Source organism: Parasteatoda tepidariorum, chromosome 10 (genome assembly GCF_982258835.1).
Source record: "Parasteatoda tepidariorum strain Cologne lab strain chromosome 10, Ptep-v5.0, whole genome shotgun sequence".
Lineage (NCBI taxonomy): Eukaryota > Metazoa > Arthropoda > Arachnida > Araneae > Theridiidae > Parasteatoda > Parasteatoda tepidariorum.
Genome location: NC_141764.1, coordinates 97,938,520 through 97,961,489, shown reverse-complemented (window position 1 = coordinate 97,961,489; position 22,970 = coordinate 97,938,520). Strand labels below are relative to the sequence as shown.

General features: G+C 31.0%; 1 protein-coding gene and 1 long non-coding RNA gene across 2 annotated transcripts; both read right to left on the bottom strand.

Moving 5' to 3' along the window:
* Positions 1-11,229: 11,229 nt before the first annotated feature.
* On the bottom strand, positions 11,230-15,755 carry LOC107441676 (uncharacterized). Its single transcript, XM_016055019.4, has 2 exons — positions 15,622-15,755; positions 11,230-12,188 (listed from the first exon to the last, which is right to left on the bottom strand). Exon 2 carries the CDS (start codon positions 12,186-12,188, stop codon positions 11,325-11,327), a length of 864 nt encoding a protein of 287 aa, XP_015910505.3. The 5' UTR covers positions 15,622-15,755; the 3' UTR covers positions 11,230-11,324.
* A 3,488-nt stretch (positions 15,756-19,243) lies between these two features.
* Positions 19,244-22,732, bottom strand: LOC147803137 (uncharacterized). The gene is made up of 2 exons (XR_015429789.1): positions 22,590-22,732; positions 19,244-21,587 (listed from the first exon to the last, which is right to left on the bottom strand). It is a non-coding gene; the product is annotated as an uncharacterized LOC147803137 (long non-coding RNA).
* Positions 22,733-22,970: the final 238 nt, after the last annotated feature.

Sequence of the window (22,970 nt, the reverse complement as noted above, 5' to 3'; positions counted from 1 at the left end):
AGGAAAAAAATAAGGTTTTTGATTCCTTCAGGATTTCTTAATGACTTACAATTTTAGATATTTTAACCGGATATTCTTCTAAGATTAATATCTTTTTTTTTATATTTTACTTTACAGATTATTTTTTCAGGTATTTTCTGTCACTTTGAACAGAGGAAAAGATAATATAATATGATTAAATATACTTTAGTTATTACATAGGATTTTTGGAATGTTTCGTGTGAAAAAAGTGCGTGCAATCTCAAATCATGACACGTTTGTTAATTACTTTTATAAAAAAGGAAATTATTGGCTTAAAGTCATCTGCAGTTATTTTGAAAAATCTGCTGTTCGTAAAATATTTTTTTGAACTTTTTTGTACGTTAAATACTTTGAATTTTTTAATTACTAAAAAAATGAAAGTTCTGAAAATCTAAGCTCGGTTTAAACAAAATATACAGTGCTCAAAAAAATACGAAGTACCTTATTAGTTTTTGGTTTTTGAACAAAATTGAACTAACTTATTATTTTTTTAATAAGAGTTGTAAAATAAATTGGATTCTTATAATTCGCTAACCAACATTTGATAAAAAAAAAAACTTTTTTCATATATTCAAGACATTTCTTTAATCTTGAATATTTTTTTATTTCAAATTTATTATTCACGCCTGTTTTTAAGCGGAAATTGTAAAATAAATTTGGAAAATATCTTCAAATCACCCTAATTGTTGGCTTACAAGTATTTGATAAAATAATTTTCATTCATTCAGGATTATTTTTTATTTTGAATGATATTTTATTTCGTATTTAATATTAGAGTTTCATTTTTTTGCAGAAGTTGCAAAATAAGTTCGAAAATATCTTCAAACTATCCTGATATTTGCCAATAAACTCTTAATAAATTATTTTTCAACTACACTAATAAACACATTAAGAAGTTTCAGATACCTTAGTATCCAATACAGTTGGTAAGACAATTTAAAATGTTCAAACCATTTATTTTTAACACCCAACGTTTTTAAGATATACTCTGATGGGTCAAATCATTATAACCATCTAGACAGTTTTATGCAAAACCAGCAATTGCACTGTGTTCCGCTCGGAGATATGGGCAAGGATAGGGCGAAAACAGCACGAAAGCATGGACTCCAACTGCATTGCCAGGACACTTCAAGCTGGTGGAAGCACTGTAATGGTTTGGGGGATGTTTCTTGGCATTGCAGGAGTCCTTTGATTCCTGTGGAATAACATCTGAATACCCAAATGTATTTAAGTGTTATTACATATCAAGTACACCCTGTTATGTTAATGGTGTACCCTGCCGGGGACGAAAACATTCAGCAAGGACAGTACTCGTTTTCATACTGGTCGTATTGTGGTCAGATGGTTCCAAGAACATGACGATGACTTTACCTTGCTTCGTTGGCCCACACAATCACCAGATCTCAATCCAATTGAGAATTTGTGGAATGAGATCGAACGGGGCATCAGGCAGTTGGATCCAATGCTATCTAATCTGATGGAACTGAAAAGTGCAGTTCATCGGATATGGGGTCAAATTCTTCTAATCACCTACCAACATTTCATAGAATCTATGCCAAGAAGAATTACGCGCTAAATGTGTGTATTGAGTGAATGGTCATAATTTGACTACTCAATGTACTTCAACTATATATATTTCACTGGTGCCATTTACTATTAAATTGAGTATTCATGAACATATCATTAACTATGAAAACTGTCAGATTAAATCACATATATACTTTATAGAAATATCTAGTTTTCAATACAGCACAGAAAATAGAAACACACTGAAAATACATTAAAAATATAAGGTATGCTTTAGTGTTGTACATATTTTAAACATCCACACAGGGAATGGTAAACGAAAAAACGATCAATGGGGGGGGGGGGGAAACACTTAAAGTACAAGAAAAAAAAGCTCTAGATAAAAAGCACCAAAAAGTTTAAAAAAATAATAGCATTAACAATATAAATTCACGACCATTTTGATGTGGAAATTAAATATTAAAATTAAATATTTTTTCTTAAACAAAAATTAACTAATGTACAAGGATGAGCCTTCGTGGCTCAGGGTATAGAGCATTAGCCTGCCAATCAGGTGAAGCGGGTTCGAATCCCAGCGAAGACTGGTCGATACGAATCCGCACCCGGCTCGCACCAACCATAGTGCTGACGTATAATATGCTCAATGGTTGACGGATCATGGTTTACAGTCCTCTTGCCGTCAGACTAACCAAAGAACGTGTTCGTGGTTTTCTTTTCCACATTACGCAAATGTGGGTTAGTTCCATCAAAAAGTCCTCCAGGAAGGTAATTTCTTCCCAATACTTGCTAAAGGAGTTCCCTTGAAAATTAATTTTACCCTCAAAATTACAAGGTTATGGAGTTGAACATCCATAGCCGCAAACTCAAAATTGGGTCGGTTGTTCAACGACGGTTATAGAATAAAATGTACAAGGATTTATTCAAAGTTAATGGAAGGAATTTCACGCTCTTCATACTACTGAATAAAGTTTTTTAGGACAGTTAAGCAGCTCCATATCTTTCTAAATTCCAATAATTTCGCTAATTATGTTGTGATAATGTCTTATCAACAGGGCATTTTTTTAAAAATTGTGATGAAAATTTTATTGTCAATATTTTTAACTTCTCACAAAATTTACTCCCTGAGAAACTTATTAATTGATACATTATATATGTTACGGTTAAAGCCATAAATCCGGTTATTATTAATACTGACTGGTCAATATTGATAACCGCTTCTTTTGGTTAAAGTGAGAAATATTAAAAATTATTCCCTTTAATCAGTTATTAATTAATAATAAGCAATGAAATTTGGTCAATGTGGCTAAACGGTTTATATAGCATTGGGACATAAATGTGCCTCCTTGTATAAGTGTTACGATCAAAGTGATAAATTCGGTTATTATTAAAATTAACAGGTCAAAATTAATAATAACTTGTCTTAGTCAAAGCGAGAAATAAAAGAGATTTCCGTTTCGTGATCTGTGGAAGAATTATCACCAAATCTTGACAACTTCAGAGCAGTGACCGGCAAGAAACTAAAAAAAAAAAACATCTCAGGAGGGGACCAACTCGAAGGGTATAACTCGTAGTCACCTACGGGCAAATATCTACACGTTTCTTTTAAAAAAAATTTCCAATTTAAGATCAATTAGTCTTTGTAATTGTAGTTGACGTGGTAGATCACGATAAGGAAATATCCTTTATAAAAACGCGAAAAAATGACATTGACTGAACTTCATGGGTTTTTTTAATTTTATTTTATAACCGTCGTTGAACAGCCGACCCAATTTTTGGGTTTACGACTACTAATATTCAACTCCGTAGCCTTGTCATTTTGAACCCAATCCAGAAGACGAGGGAACTCCTGGATCAAGTATTGGGAGAAATTTGCCTTCGTGGAGGACTTTTTTGAAGGAACTAACCCGCATTTGCGTTACATGTGCAGCAAGACCACTAGAACATCCCACGGTTAGCCTGACAGCAAAGGGACTCTAACCCATGATCCGTCTACTACTGAGGATATTTCAAATCAGCACTGTGGTTGGTGCAAGTCGGATGCGGATTCGTATCGACAAGCAATCGTGGAATTCGAACCCGGTTAACCTCATTGGAAGGCTCAAACTTCATTGGTTATTATTAATAACCAGATAATATGATAAATTCGCTTAAATCATTTACTGTAACCGGGTTATTTGGTTATCATTAATATTGACCGTTCAATTTTAATAATAACAGATTATTCACATTGACAGTAACATATAATATTAAGTACATTTTATAATTTTATTATTATACAGTTAAGAAAAATCAGAATATGCATTAAAATTTTGGTCCCGCAAGCTTCCAATAAAACTTTGTATATTAATCAGTTATTAAAAAGTATCCATTTACATTCTAATACATATTTACTTCTATTGAATTCACGTTTAATAACCTGAATCAAATCGGTCATTAAATTCACGTGATTGTTAAAATAGCACTTTTTTTTACTACAGGAACATTTTTCCCCATATCTTTTCTCTGTGGTTCTCGAATAAAGTATCACTCAAATTCACAAACACTTAGTGTCTGTGTCGAAAATGTGCAGTTGTACCCAATGCCTACCAATTCCCTGAAAAATTAATAAAACTTAATTAAAACTAGTAATATTTAAACAGTATTCCTCTAAAATTAATAAAATTTTTAGAGCATACGTTAAAAATTAAACGGTGTTCCAGGAAAATTAATTTTTTGTCAATATCTTAAAAATATGGCGCAATAAAGCAAAACAATTTTCAGATTAGAAATCAGCATCACAAACTACTTTAGAAAACGTAAACGCCATATCAGATATCTTCTTTAACTTGTTTATCAGTCTTATTTAAGACATTTATTTTATTTGAATTCATTAATGCTTAGTTTTTGAAGCTAAATCTACAAAATAAACCTAAAGAATATTTTTAAATAGTGCCAAAATTTTACTTATGCTAATACTTCGAAAAAAATATTCATTATCTATTTTACATTTAAATTTTTTTTAAATATTCAAATTTATTTTTCTAAACGTGAATTGTAAAATAAATTCGAATAATATCTTTGTATTACCCAATAATGTTTTGCTCACAAATACTTTAAAAATATTTTCAATTATTCAAGATTGTTTTTACTTGAAAGTTGTTATCCAATTTTATGATGTTCCAACTTAAAAAAAAAGAGTTGTATAACAATCGAAAAATGTGAATCTTTGCGATAACAACTTAAAAGCAATCATATTGAACACAGCTAATAAAAGCTTTCAGGATATCCATCCGAGGAAGAAGGGAGAAAAAAAATATCCAAAGCACAGGTTTTTATGACAGCAAAAAAATTGGAAAACACATTTTAAATGTATAGAAATAGGGAAGCAGTTCTTCTATCCGTTTTTTTTTTTTTAAATCGCTGTGGCATATTCAAGAGTTTATAGGCTATGTGTTTTACAGTGATATCCTTTTGAAGTTCTGAAAGAATGTTTGGTTCATATTTATTTTTTTCGAAAGTTTCATGATTAAGAAAATCTAAAGCAACAGAATTCGAAATTGTAAATTTTATTTAGTATAATGCAATATTTGGTTTAGGAAAATGAATAAAACATACAATCAAAAAAGTAATGAAAATTTGCTGAAAAGATTAATTAAAAAACATTAGTTATTAAAATCAACTCGCAAACATAACATTTACTTGACTTAGGACATTGAGTGTAAATTAACTAAATTTAAAGTATAATTCAGGGGATATTCTTGAAGGGGATATTTCGAAGTTTTCTCATCGAGGTAAACAAAAAAGTTACTACTTGAGTTCCCTAAACTCGAAACAAAAGCTTTAATTTAAAGCAAATTGCTTCGTCGTCACGAACCGTCCGGGTTCAAAAGGATGCTCGATCACGGGAGAAACATTTCACTGCAAATTCTCTTCCAACATTAATAGTAATTTAAAGAGTTAGTTCCTAACTATAAATAAGCTATTACCTGATCAAAAATATTCAAAATGGAAATAACAGTCGTCCTGTTTCGAGTGCTTTAAAAATATACAAATAGGAAATAACAGCCGGCATGTTTCTAGCGCTTCAAAAGTAGACGCCCATTTTCAAGACTTGCCAGACGTTAATAAGAAACAAAACTAATTTTAAATAAAAAAAAGTAAAGTTGTCAAGGAAAAAGGGAAAAATAAAGGTGGGAAACAAAAGTGGGAGAAAAGACGGAGAAAAAAAAGATCAAGAAAAGCACGGTGGCCGAGATGGTCAATTCAGGGTAAAATGTATTTCCACGCGCTATGGAGAAGGAGTGAAGAACTAATGTCGTTAACAAAGGAATCGGCGTTCATATGAATAAAACGAGATTCCAGGGTATCAAGATGAGCTGATGTGTCTGGGGTGGAAATAATTTTGTCATTGTGGACATTGAATTTATGCCGTTGGCTATTTCGCTGGAAACTTTTTATTATTTATTTCAAATCACTTTCTTTTTTTCACGTTTGGAAAATCTTGAACATGGGAGTTTATTTTTGAAGTATTTGAAAAATGAGATTTATTTCTTTGTGGATTACTTGTTACTTGGGATTACTTATATAATTTAGAAAAAGCTAGTTCTCATAAACCAAGAGTAAAGCATGAAGCATGAACTAGAATGGATAAAAAAGATCCGTTAAAAAGGACGCATCACTTTAATATTGGTGAAATCTGAGTACCGCACCCTGAATATGGTTTGAAATATACATATGAATATTGTTATAAGCATGCATGCATCAATGTTAATAGTTAAAAGTGTATGAATAAAAAAGAATTATTCCATTTTTACAGCCGGGGGGCATGTTTTTAATCCTTAAAATATTACTGTCATGTCTGTCTTGTCTAGAAAGAAAGGGGAGTGGATTTTTTCTTGAAGTAGAATTTTAGGATTCGAACACACTGGTTAAAGATCGACGTTTAAAACGAGAAATACTTAGTTGATTAATAGTTAATTATTTGCTGTATCTATGTCATCATTTTCTTCTGAGGATTGAATGACCTGCAACCCACGTAAGGTACTCTTCAAGACTTAGAGCACGTGAAGAAGCTGAGATAAAGTTCTGCATGCTCGTAGCATGCTCGTATTTTAAGCATAGTTTTAAAATACTTGTACAGTAATTAACTTGCAATACTTAAAATACATGTAAATCTAGATTTAAAAAGCTTGTAAATCAAAAGTATGGCATAAATGAGAAAGACCTTTAAAATGCTTACAGTTTTAATTTTCGAGCGTATCACCAATATATATTCAGAGAACGAGAGAGAATTAAAAATTATCACTATTATAAGCAATGGGCAATTATGGAATGTGGCATCTGAACGGTTAAAATTACACTGTTAAATTTAACGGTTAAGCTCACGGTTAAAATTAAAGAGCTATGAGCTTGGCGTCGAGCCAAATTTAATAAAATAAGGCGGTAGCCGAAAGGTTGTCATAAGAATAAATTATTTTATTTTAGAACCATCGTTGAACTGCAGACCCCAATTTGAGTTTACGACTATGAATGTTCAACTCAGTAGCTTTGCAATTTTAAACACAGTACAGGAGACAAGGGAACTCCCTGATCAAGTAGTGGGAAAAATTTGCCTTTGTGAGGGATTTTTTGATCGAACTTATCCGCATTTGCGTTACATGGAGTGAAAAACCGCAAAAACCTCCTGCTGTAAGCCTGTCGGAACTCGAAATGGAATGAGAATAATAAACAATGAAAATGTCAGTTTACTCGAAATGAAATGGAACAACAAACGTCCCGTTTCAACATCCAATCAGGATCGACACTTACAATGATGTCACTTGCAGGTATCTAATTATTGTCAAGATTTTCCACAAAATAGTATATAACAAAATTCTTCAAATAAATACTTTGTATACGAATCCAATAAACACTAAGAAATAAGAAAATCTGCAATTAATTTTCTTCTAAGAATTTGACAACTAGCTTTTTATTTAAATTTTTCAACAACTTTGACCACTAGAAGATCCATTTGTACTAAAAAAAAAAAAAAAAAAAAAAAAAAAAAAAAAAAAAGGAAAATCAGAATCCTTATACAACATTTTGCAAAGAACATTTTACATCAACGATTAAAACGTTACTTTTCCCTCAATAGAATGGAAACCGGTTAAATTTTTTCTTAATCGTCAGCTTTGATGATTCGTCGATCTCAAATAATTATCGGAAAGCAATTTATCGGAATACATCAGACAGTTTCGCAAAAAAATCGGACATTTTCTAATTTACATAAATGTTTCTTTGTTCTCTTAAGAAGTGAGAAATATCATTACGTAGCAAAAAGTTCTAAGTGTCTACAATTGCAACTGAACGTAAAATATTAAATATTTTAATACGGCGTTGTGACTATTAACAATATATTTCTTTTACCATCAGTTTAAATAACGTAAAATCCTAAAAGTGATTTCCAATGTGATAGATAAGAGAGCATTCACTTAATTTGAGGTAAAAAAAATTAGTATTTTTATTGCCCACTTTTCTCGACACTACATCGAAATTATTGGTTGCAAAAAAAATTAAATGTGATAGCTAACAGAGAAATATATTCACTTCATTTGAGTTTAAATTACTATTTAATGGCTACTTTTCTCGATACTGCATCGAAATTATCTTTTTCGAAACGAAAAACCTTTAAAAATATTTTTCACATCTTAAAATAAAAGCACTGTACGAAAATATTCCATTAAAAAATTGTCTGACAGTCACAAAAAAGCTTAAGCAAGAAAATAGCTTTTTTTACCTTTTTGCATCACAATTCAGATAATTTGTTTTTTAATTCCTCCAAAATAATTCTTTTTCCTATAAAGCTTTATGGAAATTTTTTACTGCAACATGAATGAAAAAAAGCAATTTATAGCTTGTTAATTTTTAAGCTTTAATTATTAAATCATGAATAATTAGGTGATTAACGATTCAATGATAAATTAAACAGTTTATTTTGCTCGAACGCGTTCAAGTTTTTCAAACTCATTAAAAAGTTTAATACTTAAAATAAATCTTTGAATGACGTCTCTTTTAATCCAATATTAAAAAATAATCCTTAATCCGATAAGAAAAAAAAAAGTTTTTAAAATATTTTGATTTTGAAAAAGAAAATTCTAGAAGTTAAATGCGATTAAGAAAATTCTTAATTGGCTAATTTAAAATGAATTGAGAGAAAAAATTTATTTTAAATAGGAAAAGTATTTACATCTTAATTTTTCTTCAAAATTCAATATAGAAGCAGATGGCAAAATTTTTTTAAGCAGTTTGTTTACCTGTGAGCAGTGACTTTAAGTTCATCTTATAATTAAACAACTTCATTATCAAACGTCCTCGCTATCATAATTTTGCGAAATTTTGAGAATCGGCCCCAACTATCCTCTTTATAGCAATAACCCTCTGTCCATGGAGAGCAGGAGATATTTTCCACTTATGACGGTGATCTACGGATAACTTCAGAAAACACTGATAAGTATATTTATTTTATAACCATCGTTGAACAACCAGCCCAATTTTGCCCTTACGGCAATTAATGTTCAACTCCGTAGCCTTGTAATTTTGAACTCAATTCAGAAAACAAGGGAGCTCCCAAGTATTGAGAGAAATTTCGCCTAGTCCACAATTACGTTGAGTGGAGAGAAAAACCACGAAAAATTCCCACAGTTAGCCTGACGGCAAGGCTACTTTAACGCATGATTCGTCTACCACTGAGGATATTTTACTTCATCTCCGTGTTCGATGCGGGATTCATATTGACCAGCCATTACAGGAATTTAAACCCAGTTGACGTCATTGGAAGTCAAACGCTCTATTGCTAAAATAAAGGTTGGCGTGTGGTCAAGAAGAGAGAACTATTTAATCATATGCGTCATGCGTTCGTTCTTTTGCTCGTCAAAATTATGTGTAGTTTTGAACACACAATGTTTAAATTCGGTAATTTATCAATACATTTTATGAAAAATTCTTTACAGTCTTGGAAATCTCACCCTTGGAAATGATCTTAAATAATTTTATTATTAGGTAATGCGTTTAATGAGTTTCTTTAAAATAAATTCCAAATGTATTTTAGAGTACCATTGAAAGAAAAAAAATTCTATTAAGATTTAAAAAATACATGAATCTTTAGCATTTGTCTTATAATTTCTTATGCTCATGCAAATGTTTTTGTAATTTACCTTTTATCATGAACTACTACTTATATTTTTAATTACTTATTGTTTGAATTTACATTTAGAATTATTTTTATTAACAATTTTTGCATAAATACATATTTTTCTGTGAATGACCGAAATTGGTGAATGTTGACAATCACATAGTCGCTTTGGTAAATGTCCAAAATATATACTTGGTCTAGTCAAATGCCATTGCCGGTATAAATTTGCCCGGTATGAGTATGTACACTTTACCATGAATATATGCACTTTACCATGAGTATGTACACTTTACCATGCATAGACGTATGTATTTTCTGAAGGAAAATTTCAATTTCACAGAACTATAATTCAACAATCTAACTTTATGATTCTGCTCAACAAACTTAGTGATCACAACGAAAATTCTAGATTGCTTAAGTTATAAAATAAGCACTTAAATTTATGAAATAGAACGTTTGAAAGTCTACCACATTCTCTTAAATAGATTTAGGTTTTTATGAAAGTTAGAGGCTTTAAATATGTTTCTTACAATTTCCACATATCCGTCCGCATTAAATGTACCGCCATTAAACAAATAACCAATTATTGCAATTTACAAATTTTAGTGATGTCCGTCAATCGCCAGTAGTCAAATAACAAAAATTTGTCATTTGGCTGGTGGTGCATTCATACATCGCTTGAACTAGAATACAGTAGATTCAGGAATGACAGATTGAAAAATTTAAAGGCAAACTCATTCATCTATATTTTTATTTAATAGAGTTTAAATTCTAATGCTTGAGTTCTGTTTCCAAATTTTATGCAAACTGTTTGCTTGTGTTGAACTATCTATATTCTATAATTTCAAAATTGCAGACCCCTGAAATTTAATACAAATATAGCATATATTCCATATTTTTAGTTCTGTTATAAACAAAACAATAATCTACTATTTGATATTACACAGAAATAAGATTTAAACCAGATTTAAATAATAAAACAGTTTAAATGAGCGGCAATACCGAATTTCAGGCTCATAAACTTTAAATTATGCTCTTGTTAAAAAATGAAACTTAGTCCTAATTTTATGGGGACAGTCTTCGAATGGATTGTCACTTATCAAATCTTCCAGATCACTAATAAGACTGTTATTGAAAACCTTTGATACAAAAGACAATAACATCTTACAAAAATCTCACTTCATTACCATAAATAAGTTTTGATTCAACTCTATAAGGAATAAGAACATAATTTATGAAGCCATTGCACATTATCCTAACAAAAAAAATTCTTGAACACGAATATTGGTTATAAATTTTTACACTCAAGGACTTCCATTAATCGTAAATGACCATTTAAAAAAAATCAAGATATCAATGTTGTCCGATGCGAATTAAACACTAAAACATAAAAATACATAGAATCTTTGAAAATGTAAAAACGGAACGTTTTTTCAAACTTAAAACATTTTGACTTCGTCAATACAGATTATCTTGGTAGTGTTAAAACCTGCACACTACTACTGCACTTAAGTTCAGTAAAAAAACGGGCAAATATTCAAAGCACTTTATTTTTAAAAATGTTCCCACGAAACACTCAATCATAAAAATGGTACAAGTTTAAAAGTAGTCCTAATAAATTCACAAGTCAGTCTGAGTCACCAGACTCGTTGTCATCATCTTCAGCCTTAGATCGTTTGGTTGAAGGTTCCTTACTGGAAGACACCGGCGAAACACTGCTGCCTGATTTAACATCTTGTGTGTCTACAGACGTAGACTCCGTAGGAACCCCTGAAGATTCAGATGGCAGCATTCCATCGTTAAAAAAGCCAATTGAAAGAGCATCACTGGACCAAGACTGTTTGGATATTTTGGGAGAAAGTGGTTTCTTTTGGACAGCAGGATCAGCTTTAGCTTTTTTCTTACCTTCAGGCCTATCTGTGGCTTCTTTACTCGAACTATAGAAATGACTGAAAAAACCTTTTGACTTTGGTTCCTTGCTAGTTTGTTCACAATCTTCAGTTTCGGTCTCTGTCTCTTTACTTGTAGACGCTGAATGAGATTGGAAGAAACCTTCCTCAGGCTCGATTCCTGTTGGGAGATCAACTTTCCTGTAGTCTGTAGGATCAGAAATTTTGCGAGGGTGCCTTTCAGATTCAGGTTTAGAGGTTTGGATGCTTGTATCAGATTTCCGAAATGTCTTCTTAAAGACGGCTTTTGCCTTTGAAAAAGGACTTGACAACCTACGTTTTTTAGGATTTTTATTTCTAAACGGGTTACACCTTTTCATCATACCGGTGACCTTTTTACCCTCTTTGGATGATCTCGCGCCACTTCCGCTCGCTACCGGAGATACCTCTGCTCCAGCAGGGAGAGGAGGGGACAACAGACAACTGTCCTCATCATCACCAGGACTTAACTCGTCCTTTGGTGTATCATCAGATGGATCAGATGAGTGCTCTGATGGCTCATCATCTGGCTTATTTTTCTTTGGTTGATCTTTTTTAGACATCTGTAACAAATTTACAGATATAAAAACTATTTCACAAGTATAAACTACCTGGGGAAAATTTTTTGTAGTTTAAATGCACAGATGTGTTGCTTCTTATGAAGTGAACTAGTGCTGTGATGCCGCTTCTATAGATCCTTAATGCTTTTACGGAAAGAAAGGTCTGATATAATAAGAAGTAAAATTACAGTAAATTAGTGAAGCTTCCATAATATATGAGCAACTTCTTTCTCCCGAAGGCATTGAATGCTGTAGTTTTTAAAGTTAATACTTAATAGAAAATAGTTCATCCGAAGAGTCAGAAAAGTACTGCGATATTGACATGGGTCAAAGAAAATTAAAGATCCTAATGCAGGCATCAAGAGGTGGATAACACGCAACTGCAAAATTTCAATAGTATTATAGAAGTTTCGGGTTCACTCGCGTAAAAATTAGTCTAATTCCATCAAAAGGTTATGCAGACGTAAAACAAGATATACTTAGAGATAAAGTCTTGTTTCAGATAGTTAATATGTAGTACATGTTTAATAAAATGAGTTTAGACGTTAAGTACAAACAGCAAAATTTTTAACTTGTCAATTGAAAAACTTGCACATATTTAAAAATTTATAGAAACAGGGAATCAAATGGAATTTGGTTAAAGCCCATATTGGGATCCAAGGCAATGAGGTGTACGTAACAGCCAAAGTAGTCACTAGTCTCAGCCGGATTGAATATGAGGTCCCGAGATGCAAAGCCCAGATCAAATAGATCAATAGAAGCCAAATCAAGATTTTCACCCAGACAGAGGAAAAATGTTTGTAGATCCAGGGAAAACATCTGTCAAACATTAGAGTTCCTCAAAGATCCTTCTACTTGGAGACTGCTGGCCAAATCCCACTTTAATAAATTCTTAGCGGATCATGGAGTCTTATCATAACAGGTTTTTAGGCAAATCAGCAGAATAGTCCAATACTGAAACAGTTATCAAGACTTATGTCAATTCAATTTTGTCCATAAATACCAAGCACTCCGTGAAAGTCCCCTTGATAATTTCAATACAGAACAATGGTACTCCACGTTGGGATGCAGAAACATTAAAGCAATCGTCAAATCTCTTCTTGAAGACTTAAATATTCACCAAAAATATAAAATTTTACACTAGACGCAATATTCACTAGACTTCAATTCATTTATTTGTTTTCATTCTTCATTGCCCTCTGTTATTTTATCCTCTTAAGAATCTTATCCTTCTATGCTTGTTAACTTATTCATTTTAGTTCTCATTTTACACAATCTGTTTTAAAAATATTTCTATATTGGTGTTTTCTTTTGACTTTAAACTCTTCAAACATTTAAACTATACAATTTTTATTCTCATTTCGGTGTTCATTTTAACTTTTACATAATCTACTTTTAAATTTTAGCTTTGGTCTAACATTTCATAACTTTGAACTTCTTTAAATTCTCATTTTAATGGTATCCTTTTGAGTCTTTTAAAACAACTTGATTTTAACCTCTGGCTATTTGTTTCTCAGCATGACTTCTTCAGCAATATTATAAAGGTATTCCAGTCCACTTGCCAAGCACACTGCCTTCATGCGATGTCATGCAATCTGTCCTATGTAGTAACTAAGGAAATTTCATTTTGGACAACTAGGAATACCTTTAAAAGTTACTCAAATGCATGCAAACAAAGTGAAAACGGAAACTACCGTTAACTAAATACTAGAAAGCGAACCTTTTAAGAAATCACTTTTAAAAATTGACATATCTATAGTTTTATTATTCTAATTAGGTTTCTATTAGATATAAAATATTGAAAAAAAATTCAGATTTTACCAAGGTTAGTATTTTTTCAAGTGCGAAAACTCAGTTCTTTTACAACAATAAAAAACAAATGCTCAAGTAACTTTTTGATCAAAAAGAATATTCTTGCTCTAAATTTGTATCAAATATGCATTCTTTACTATTAAATTCAGACTTTACTTTTAAAACGAAACTTCCAAGTTTATTTGCTTTCCCAGTATTTCAACTGAGAGAAAGGCATCTAGGAAAACTTTATTTTCATTTGTAGTTTAGAAAAATGCATATATTTTAATCCATAATATTGTGAAATTATTAACAGAACCACGCACTTCTAAAAGTAATTTTTAAAAATAATCTATTAATCTAACCCTGTTATGAATTTTAACAGAGTTCCATTATATTTTTAATATTTCATATTAATACTATGTAAACTCACTATAAAAAAATCTGAAACTTCGTTTTAGTTGAAATAGTTAATCTAATGGCCAGGGTTTTCAAAAACTTCCAAAAAGTATCCCTGAATTTTGTTTTGAATGCTAGCAAACTCAGAATAAAAATACTTTGAAAAATTACCATTGATTATCAGTCATTTAATGTCCATTCACATCAAAATTTAGAAAATTAGAAATTCAATGTTTTATTTTTAACTGGTCTTAAAGACATGCTAGGTATGTAGTTAACCTTCTGAGTATGGTGTACTATGCTGTACCATCGCATGTGGTCTGCATGTTGTTCCAGCCGCAATCAGAAGGTTGAGCAAGGAGTTGTAGAGCAGAGTCTTGCATATAGAATTTAAGCTTAGTATTTAATCTCCAACTAATTTATAATCTATTAAATTATATCTCAATTAAACTTTATATAAACAGGTAATTAGGCTTAACAATTTTTGATTGTTTTTATTTTCTTAGCTTAAAAGTTAAAAATAAATGTTAACTCAGTTACGTTAAGTTTTTTTTTTTTTGATGCAAAGGCTTGACGATTTGACGCTTCGAACTAATGTTTTATTTTCCTAGAATTTTGTTTTTGTAAGAATTCTAATTGCGTAATTTCAAAACTTATTTTTATGATTGGAAAAAAAAGAAAACGTTTAAGTTTCAGACATGCTTCATTACAACAGCACAGGATTGAAATCTGCTTTCATTTAATCAAAAGAATTTCGTTAAATTCAGTCAGAAATCCGTATTTCCACCACATTGGAGTAGGAAAATCGGACACACGACAGGCGTATCCATTATATAGAAAATTATCAATGCAATATTTTTTAAACTGGTTCTTAAATAACTGCTCTTAAAACGAATTTATAGAATAAGTTTCACAAAAAAGGAAGTTTATCAAGTGGAATATTAGCCACAACTATTTACGTCTAGTAGATTCAGAAAGGGGGAGTTCTCTAGTTTTAGATATATAAGAACACTAACATCCGATTCAAAACTTTCATACTATAGTTTAAATAAAAAAATAAAATGGTATTAGCATCAAGTATTCAAGTCATCAAGTATTATATAAAAATGATTAACACCCGATTTGAAACGTTTATACATTAATTTAAATAAACAACTAAAATAGTATTAGCATAAAGTCATCAAGTATTATCTAAAAGCATTATTTTTTTTAAATCAAAAACTGTAATAAAACGTAATTAACTTACCGTCACTTTCCAAGGAAATAAGATTAAAAAAATGAAGACAAGCACACTGTTACAAGAATCTTCGTATTGGCGCACGAGTTAAAATCAGTCAAGAAGAATATACAACATGGAAACTTGAGATCGACTCTTTTATAAGTTTCTTTGCTCAAAATTCAATAATACATTTCCAGCTGCCTATTTCTGTTTCAATTTAAGACAACCTCGGTGAGTGACCGATGTGTTATTTTTTGTCCTCTTTCAAAGGCACCAAAGTGGGAGTGTATAAGATTTTATTGAGGTCGTAATCTGAGATGCATGTCTACACTGTGAGATGTTCGTCTGTAATTTTCTGAAAACATTACATAACGATTCAGAAAACATTATTTGTTGTGAGCAGAAGTTTCTGATTTATCGGTGAAACTGATCGATCTATGAAACTATATCAATCATCAAATTGACTATATAGCTGAGTACACAAACTCAATTTATTTATTGTTGTCCCGCAGTGAACTGATCGTTAAGACACGGTTCCCAGCAAATCACCGAAGTCAAGCATCACTGGCTGCGGTCAGTGTGCGGGTGGGTGACCACTTGGATCAGTCTGCGTAGGGACCGAGGGTGTGCGGTATGGGTCCTCGTTAAACTGTTCTACCGTAAAGTGCTCGACTTCGCGCAGGTCGTCGGGCTACCGAAGCGGGGGTGCCATCCCCTCTGCGGAGGATCAAAATTGTGATGGCATGTCTTCGGATCATCCTCAGAGATGTTTCCCAGACCGTCGCCAATAGCCCATTGCGCAGCTCTAGTGCGACGTAAATGAACAAAGCAAACAAAAAGCAAACAATTTATTGTTACACATAATTATGTGGGATTTTGTACTCAGTACAACGTATGGCTTATAAGTCTTTGTCAAGTTGAAAAGCACATAGCACAAGTCAGAGAACGGGTAGGGATTCAAACCCGCTACCTATACGATTCAGAACATTTATCGGAACAGAGATATCACTCGGTCAGGGAGGCCTTACAGTTGTATAGAACAGATACAAGTGAATCGCTTTTATGCGATTCAGTTTTTACAACTAAATCATGTGTAACAAGCAACATTTCAGCGTTACAACAGAACAAAAGCTGTTATTCACGTTTCGTCACTTAAATCTCCGAACTTATAAGCAAATAGCATAGACACACTGAATATTTAGATTTAGTTAACCATATAGAAGGATGGGTTACATTAAATGTGTTAGAAAGGTAATGTTCTCAGAGTCGTAGTCAGAAACGTATAAGTATCGGGGTTGATTCCTGCCGTAGCCTACCCTTCTTTTTTTGCAATGATCGTCTATAATTTAAGTAATAACTGTTTAAATTGGACTGGGTCGTGGTAGATAAGAGTTTAGAGAATCGGACTCCGGTCCGGAGGGGCCGGGGTTCGATCCGCTTCTCCGCTAAGATCCACCTAGTAATTTCAATATATGTGCTCACAAAATCTGTGGAATTCGAAAAACTTCTCGCTGAACAGTGTTATGGACACAAGGATTTGGAGAAAATTTCCTTTCTCTTCAGATCTATGCCTAAATTGAGGAAGTTTTGTCAAAAATGGGATTTTATTTGCAGAGGATCAAAATTGTGAACGTATGTCTTCGGATCATCTCTAAGGATGTTTCCCAGACCGTTCACAAAAGCCCTATTGTGCAGCTCTAGCAGGACGTAAATTAAGTACCTGCTTAACTATCTTAAATTAGACTAGCGGCTTCCATGGTCAAGGAGGTTCGCCCTTCCACCTAAAGTTCTGAAGTGGGAAGGTTTGAATTCCGCAGCAACCTTGATTGAACTTTTCTAATATCCTTCTTTAGAGCCATGATGATTCAGGAGATAGAGTGTTTGCCTTCCAATGAGGTAACCCGGGTTAGAAACCCAGCGATAGCTGATCGATACGAATTCCACACCCAACTCGCAACAACCACAGTGCTGGCGTTAAATATCTTCAATGGTAGAGTAGTCTTGCCGTCAGTCTAATCTGGGGAGATTTTGGTGGTTTTCCACTCCAAGTAGCACGCATGTAGATTAGTTCCATCAAAAATCCACGAAGGCAAATTTCTCTCAATACTTGATCCAGGAAATCCCTTGTCTTCTGGATGATTGGGTTCAAAATTACTAGGTTACGTAGTTGAATATTAAGAGTCGTAAACCCTAAATTGGATCAGCTGTTCAACTACAGTTATAAATTATAAAATAAAATATCCTTCTTTAATTTATTCTAGCCGTTCTTCAATTTTAAAAGAGCTTATAAGCCCTCCATCCAGCTCGTAATGTAAGTTATTCAGTTTGTCGGAGAAATTCTTAAAAAATCAGCAAAGGAACTCAGATATCCAGTTACTATGATTAGATTTTGGTGCATCCTTATTTACATACTATTTTATTTTAGGAATTACATAATTTTGGTCTGACCGTTATGCAGATGTGAAATTAGTCATTTCTTAAACTTAATGCAAGTTTATTAGTGACACAACCCAATTCAATTGAATAGGATTAAATGTGATATTTACGAGCAAAAAGTAGAAAAAGAAAGCGTTGAATCAAAGAGTGGATGATAGACTAAACCAGGAAGGAAAAATTAAACACTACTCTTTATCTTCACAACGTGCATGGATACGATAATATAGTGCATATTGAGCTGTGATAGCTCAAGGGCTGTGATAGCACCGGGTTCGAATCCCCAGCGATGGCTGGTCGAAACGAATCCGCATCCGGCTTGCACCGACCACAGTGCTGACGTGAAATATCCTTAGACGGATCGTGGGTTAGAGCACAACCACCTAGAGTAGAAGGCCTGGGAGCTTGTTTGTGACGTCACGATCAGGAGGTAGAAAAGAGCGTTGCTGTTTTCTACCTTCAAAGTAATCAGAGGAGGTTGTGAAGATATGAGGATAGTCGATTCCTTATTAGTTTTATTCGATTTATTGTTTTTTCTTTTATTTTTATAAGTTAAAAATAAGAATCAAAATTTTTTATGATCTAAATAATTGTGTATATATAATCCTTGCCTTAAAATAATAAATTTAAAATGAGCCAAAAGACGGAAAAAATCATGATGAAAAATAAATAAATTAACTCAGTAATAAATCTTAGATTAGTTTTTAAAAATTTTTTTGGGTTACTTTCATAAGATTTAATCCAAACCTTTTTTTACGAATAAATTTCTATTTTAAACTATTTTAAGAGTAATCAATCATATTAAATAAATATCAATTGATTAAAAATAAAAATATTTTCCTAAGAATTGAAAATTATTACTTAACATTCATTGATGGAAACAAAATGTTATTGAAAAGAACACTTAAGAAAATAAAAGCAAATGTTTATCCTTTATAAACCTTTGAAATATTTATAGCCAATTTATATAATTATTCTGAAATTTTTTTACTTACTGCAGTAAATTGACAAATTAGCATCTGTCGGTCTAATTTCTTTCTAGGTTCTTCTGTTTTACATGCATGCGTTAAAAATGATTTTATGTGAGTTATTAAATAAGCTGAATCATTACTTTGATGATATAGACTAGAACATTATGAATGAGGTAATTAAGTATATGAAGATTAATTTTATCATAAAGTATAAGTATGCTTTAAAATAATGACACAAACATATATATAGAACAAAATCTTTATTTAAATCAGTGAAGAGAAAATATGTATACAAAAGCATTCTTGTCTGGCATTGAAAATAAAATTTTGGAAAATAAAATCTGGAGCATTGAAAATAAAATTTTTAAAAATTTTATTTTCAAACATATATCAATTATTATATCATTACTTGCAATTTCAAGATTACTATACTTCTGAAGAAAACATTGTAATTGTCATATATTTTTAAATGACCAAATTTCCAAACATTTTATTTTAAAACATAACGCCATATGGCAAACAAAAATTTGGAACCTTGAAAATTTTTTATTTTATTAATATAATTTCATTATAATCATGCTTGCAAGTTGAGGAAAAAAGCCAAGATTGAAATTTTTTTCTGAATAAAATTTCCAACTTACCACCTCGACATACAAGACATATGCAAAATATCTAGAAAGCTTTACCATAATATATCCAATTTATATACTGAACAAAAAATATTTGTCAACCTCTTCCTTTAATAAAATAACAGAAACATAAAAAGTACACCAGTATAAATAATGAAAGCAATTTTTACTTATTAAATTATATCATTACTTGCGATTTCAAGATTACCACACTTCTGAAGAAAACATACTGTAATTGTCATATATTTTTAAATGACCAAATATCCTAACATTTTACTTTATCAATATAATTTCATTATAGTCATGGGTGCAAATTGGGAAAAAGGTCAAGACTGAAAATTTTTTCTGACTAAAATTCCCAGTATACCATCTCGACATACAAGACAGCAAAATATCTAGAAAACTCTACCATAATACATCAAATTTATATACTGACCATTATCTATTAATCTCTTCCCTTAATAAAATAACAGGAGCATAAAAAGTACACCAATATTAATAATGAATGAAATTTTTACTTATTAAATTATATCATTACTTGCAATTTCAAGATTATCACCAGTATCTATACTTCTGAAGAAAATATATGGCAAATGTCATATATTTTTAAATGACCGAATTTCCAAGCATTTTATTTTAAAATATAACCCCAGAAAGCAAACAAAAATTTGGTAAAAAAAATTCATGGATAATTCAAAATATCTGCTTACATACTGTATTTTACCGTGTATGTTAATGAAACAATCTTTTACGAAAATGCTGACAGTTGATAAAACTGTTAATATACTGTAAAAGTAAAACAATAAATTACTAATGATTGTACAGCAGGCAAATGTATAGCCCTACATTTTATTTTAAAACATAACCCCAGAAGGCAAACAAAAATTGGCTAAAAAAATTTCATGGATAATTCAAAATATTTGATTACATACTGTATTTTACCGTCCATGTTAATGAAACTATCTTTTTTGAAAATGCTGATAGTTGATAAAACTGTTAATATACATGTAAAAATATAACAGTAAATTACTAATGATTGTATAGTAGTTATTAAATACTTTATCATATATGAACCATTCAAATTACCCGACACTTTTGCTCTGGTAACAACATATTTTAAAAACTTGTTGTTTATTCGAAGGAATAAAATGAAAAAGGATAGTAAATTAAATAAAATATTGAATGAAATGCAGAAATTTCTATACATAATCTAAAATATTCCACTTACTTTTTAAATACAATTCTATTACTTTAAATTAAATCTGGAGTTAAATAAATTGTCAACTAAATTTTCCTTTTCGAACAAAAAAAAACACAAATATCTCGTACTTATGGAACTTTGAACTATATTTAGAGGATGATAAGAAATATATACTAGCGAAAACAAAATTGTAGTTTTCTTATGAGATGTACCACAAAATATAATGTAAATAATGCAAGTAGTTGCCTTACATCACCCAATAATTAAAACTAAGTTAAGTTTTAAAAGTAAGCAAGAAGTTCATGAAAAAAAAGACTATTATTTACAATGCAGTTTTAAAACTTTTAAACATTTTAGATTAAATTGAAGCTTTTAATTCCTATGACCTTCCTATTATTTATTTTACAATTTATGATAATAATTAAATATTTATTTTTAAAAGTCTTGACGTAATTGATCATTTTACAATAAACAATAATAATTATATATTTATTTTTAAAAGGGGTGATGAAAAACAATCTACTTTTGGAAAGCAAAAGTGATAATCCTTGTTAATTTAAACATTACAATAAATCTTTAGAAATTTAAGCAAATATTCTTAGTTAAAAACAAATTATAAATATTTTTTGCATAAATGAATCACATAACAATAGCTGCAGCTGTGTGTCTTGGAGAAACCAAGATACTGACTTTTTAAGATTATCATCATAGTTCCCTGGGCACAAGATAAAGCAACAAACTTAAAACCATGCTTGATGCCTGAAAAATAAACAGACATTAAGACTCATGGCTGAAACTAAAATATTAATTTATCAACATCTACCTTAATTTGTCATTGGAATAATGAAAATCAAAAAAAAAATTGTTTTACTTCCCAAAAAATATGTAAAAAAATTTTTCTTAGTTATCCGATTCTTAAATAAATTTTCTTAAGTTTTGGTTAACATAAATGAAGTTCTGCTGCATATAGTTAACAATCTCTAAAATAAGCGTTCAATGAAATAATTTATTTACTAAAATTTTCTTGATTCCAAATACTTCTTCTAAAAGTATTTTAACAGCACGCAAGAACTATTAGTAAACAATGACACCAAACCTTGATATAGTATTAAAAACTAATATTTTTATCCCCAAATATTGGTACATTTAGAAATTCTTCTATATTAAAATTCTTCTCAGGCATATTAGATTTAGTAGCTAAATATCAACAAATGTAAATTCTATCAATATTCATAAGCTAAACATATCTGGTACTTTTTACTAAAATGTGTTTAAATTTAATTACTACCAATTACTAAAATTAATATATTTTAATATGCATTCTATAAATCTATAATTCAAACATACTGCAATGTATAATTTATAAATTAAGATATATCACAATTCTAGGGCTATTTAAAATCTTGAGCAGAAGCACAATAAATATTGTACTAACAATTTCTAAGTCCATTTCAATCGCTTAGTTTCATTTAAGATGCTTTAGCTCATGAAGTATGAATAAAAAACACAATCGAATGCTTTTGTAATTTTATATTTGAATACTAAATTAAGTTATTTCATAATTCAAATGCAATTAGATCAGGTAACACGTATAAATACATTAGAGACTCAAATAACGAGTCACAACATAACAACAATTAAAGTTAAATTAAATACGTAGTTTCAATCTGAATTCAAACTTAATTTACAACATATTAGAGATAAATATATTGTTATCAAACATAACACTTTAGTAAAATAAAAATAGCATCTTTTACTTACTTCGATATCTCTTTAATCAAACTTTATATGTTGACAACATTCATAGTTACATTCGTTTACGTCCAGGAATGGCGTTCTCACCGAGGAGCTACCCGCCTACAGACGCTACCTTCTGATCGTGACGTCACGGGGTTGAAATCGCTCAGCCAGCAGGCCTTGACCTTCTAGTAGGTGTTGGTTAGAGTCCCCTTGCCATCAGACTAACTGTGGGAGGATCTCGTGCTCTTCCTCTCCACGTAGCGCAAATGCGGATTAGTTTCATTAAAAAGTTCTCCACTAAAGCAAATTTCTCCCACTACTTGATCCAAAAGTTCCCTTGTCTTCTGGATTGGGTTTAAAATTACAAGGCTACGGAGTTGAACATTAGTAGTTGTAAACCCA

What these genes read in the sequence shown, in the direction of transcription:
- LOC107441676 (XM_016055019.4), bottom strand. Translation starts at nt 12,188, where the DNA reads ATGTCTAAAAAAGATCAACCAAAGAAAAATAAGCCAGATGATGAGCCA.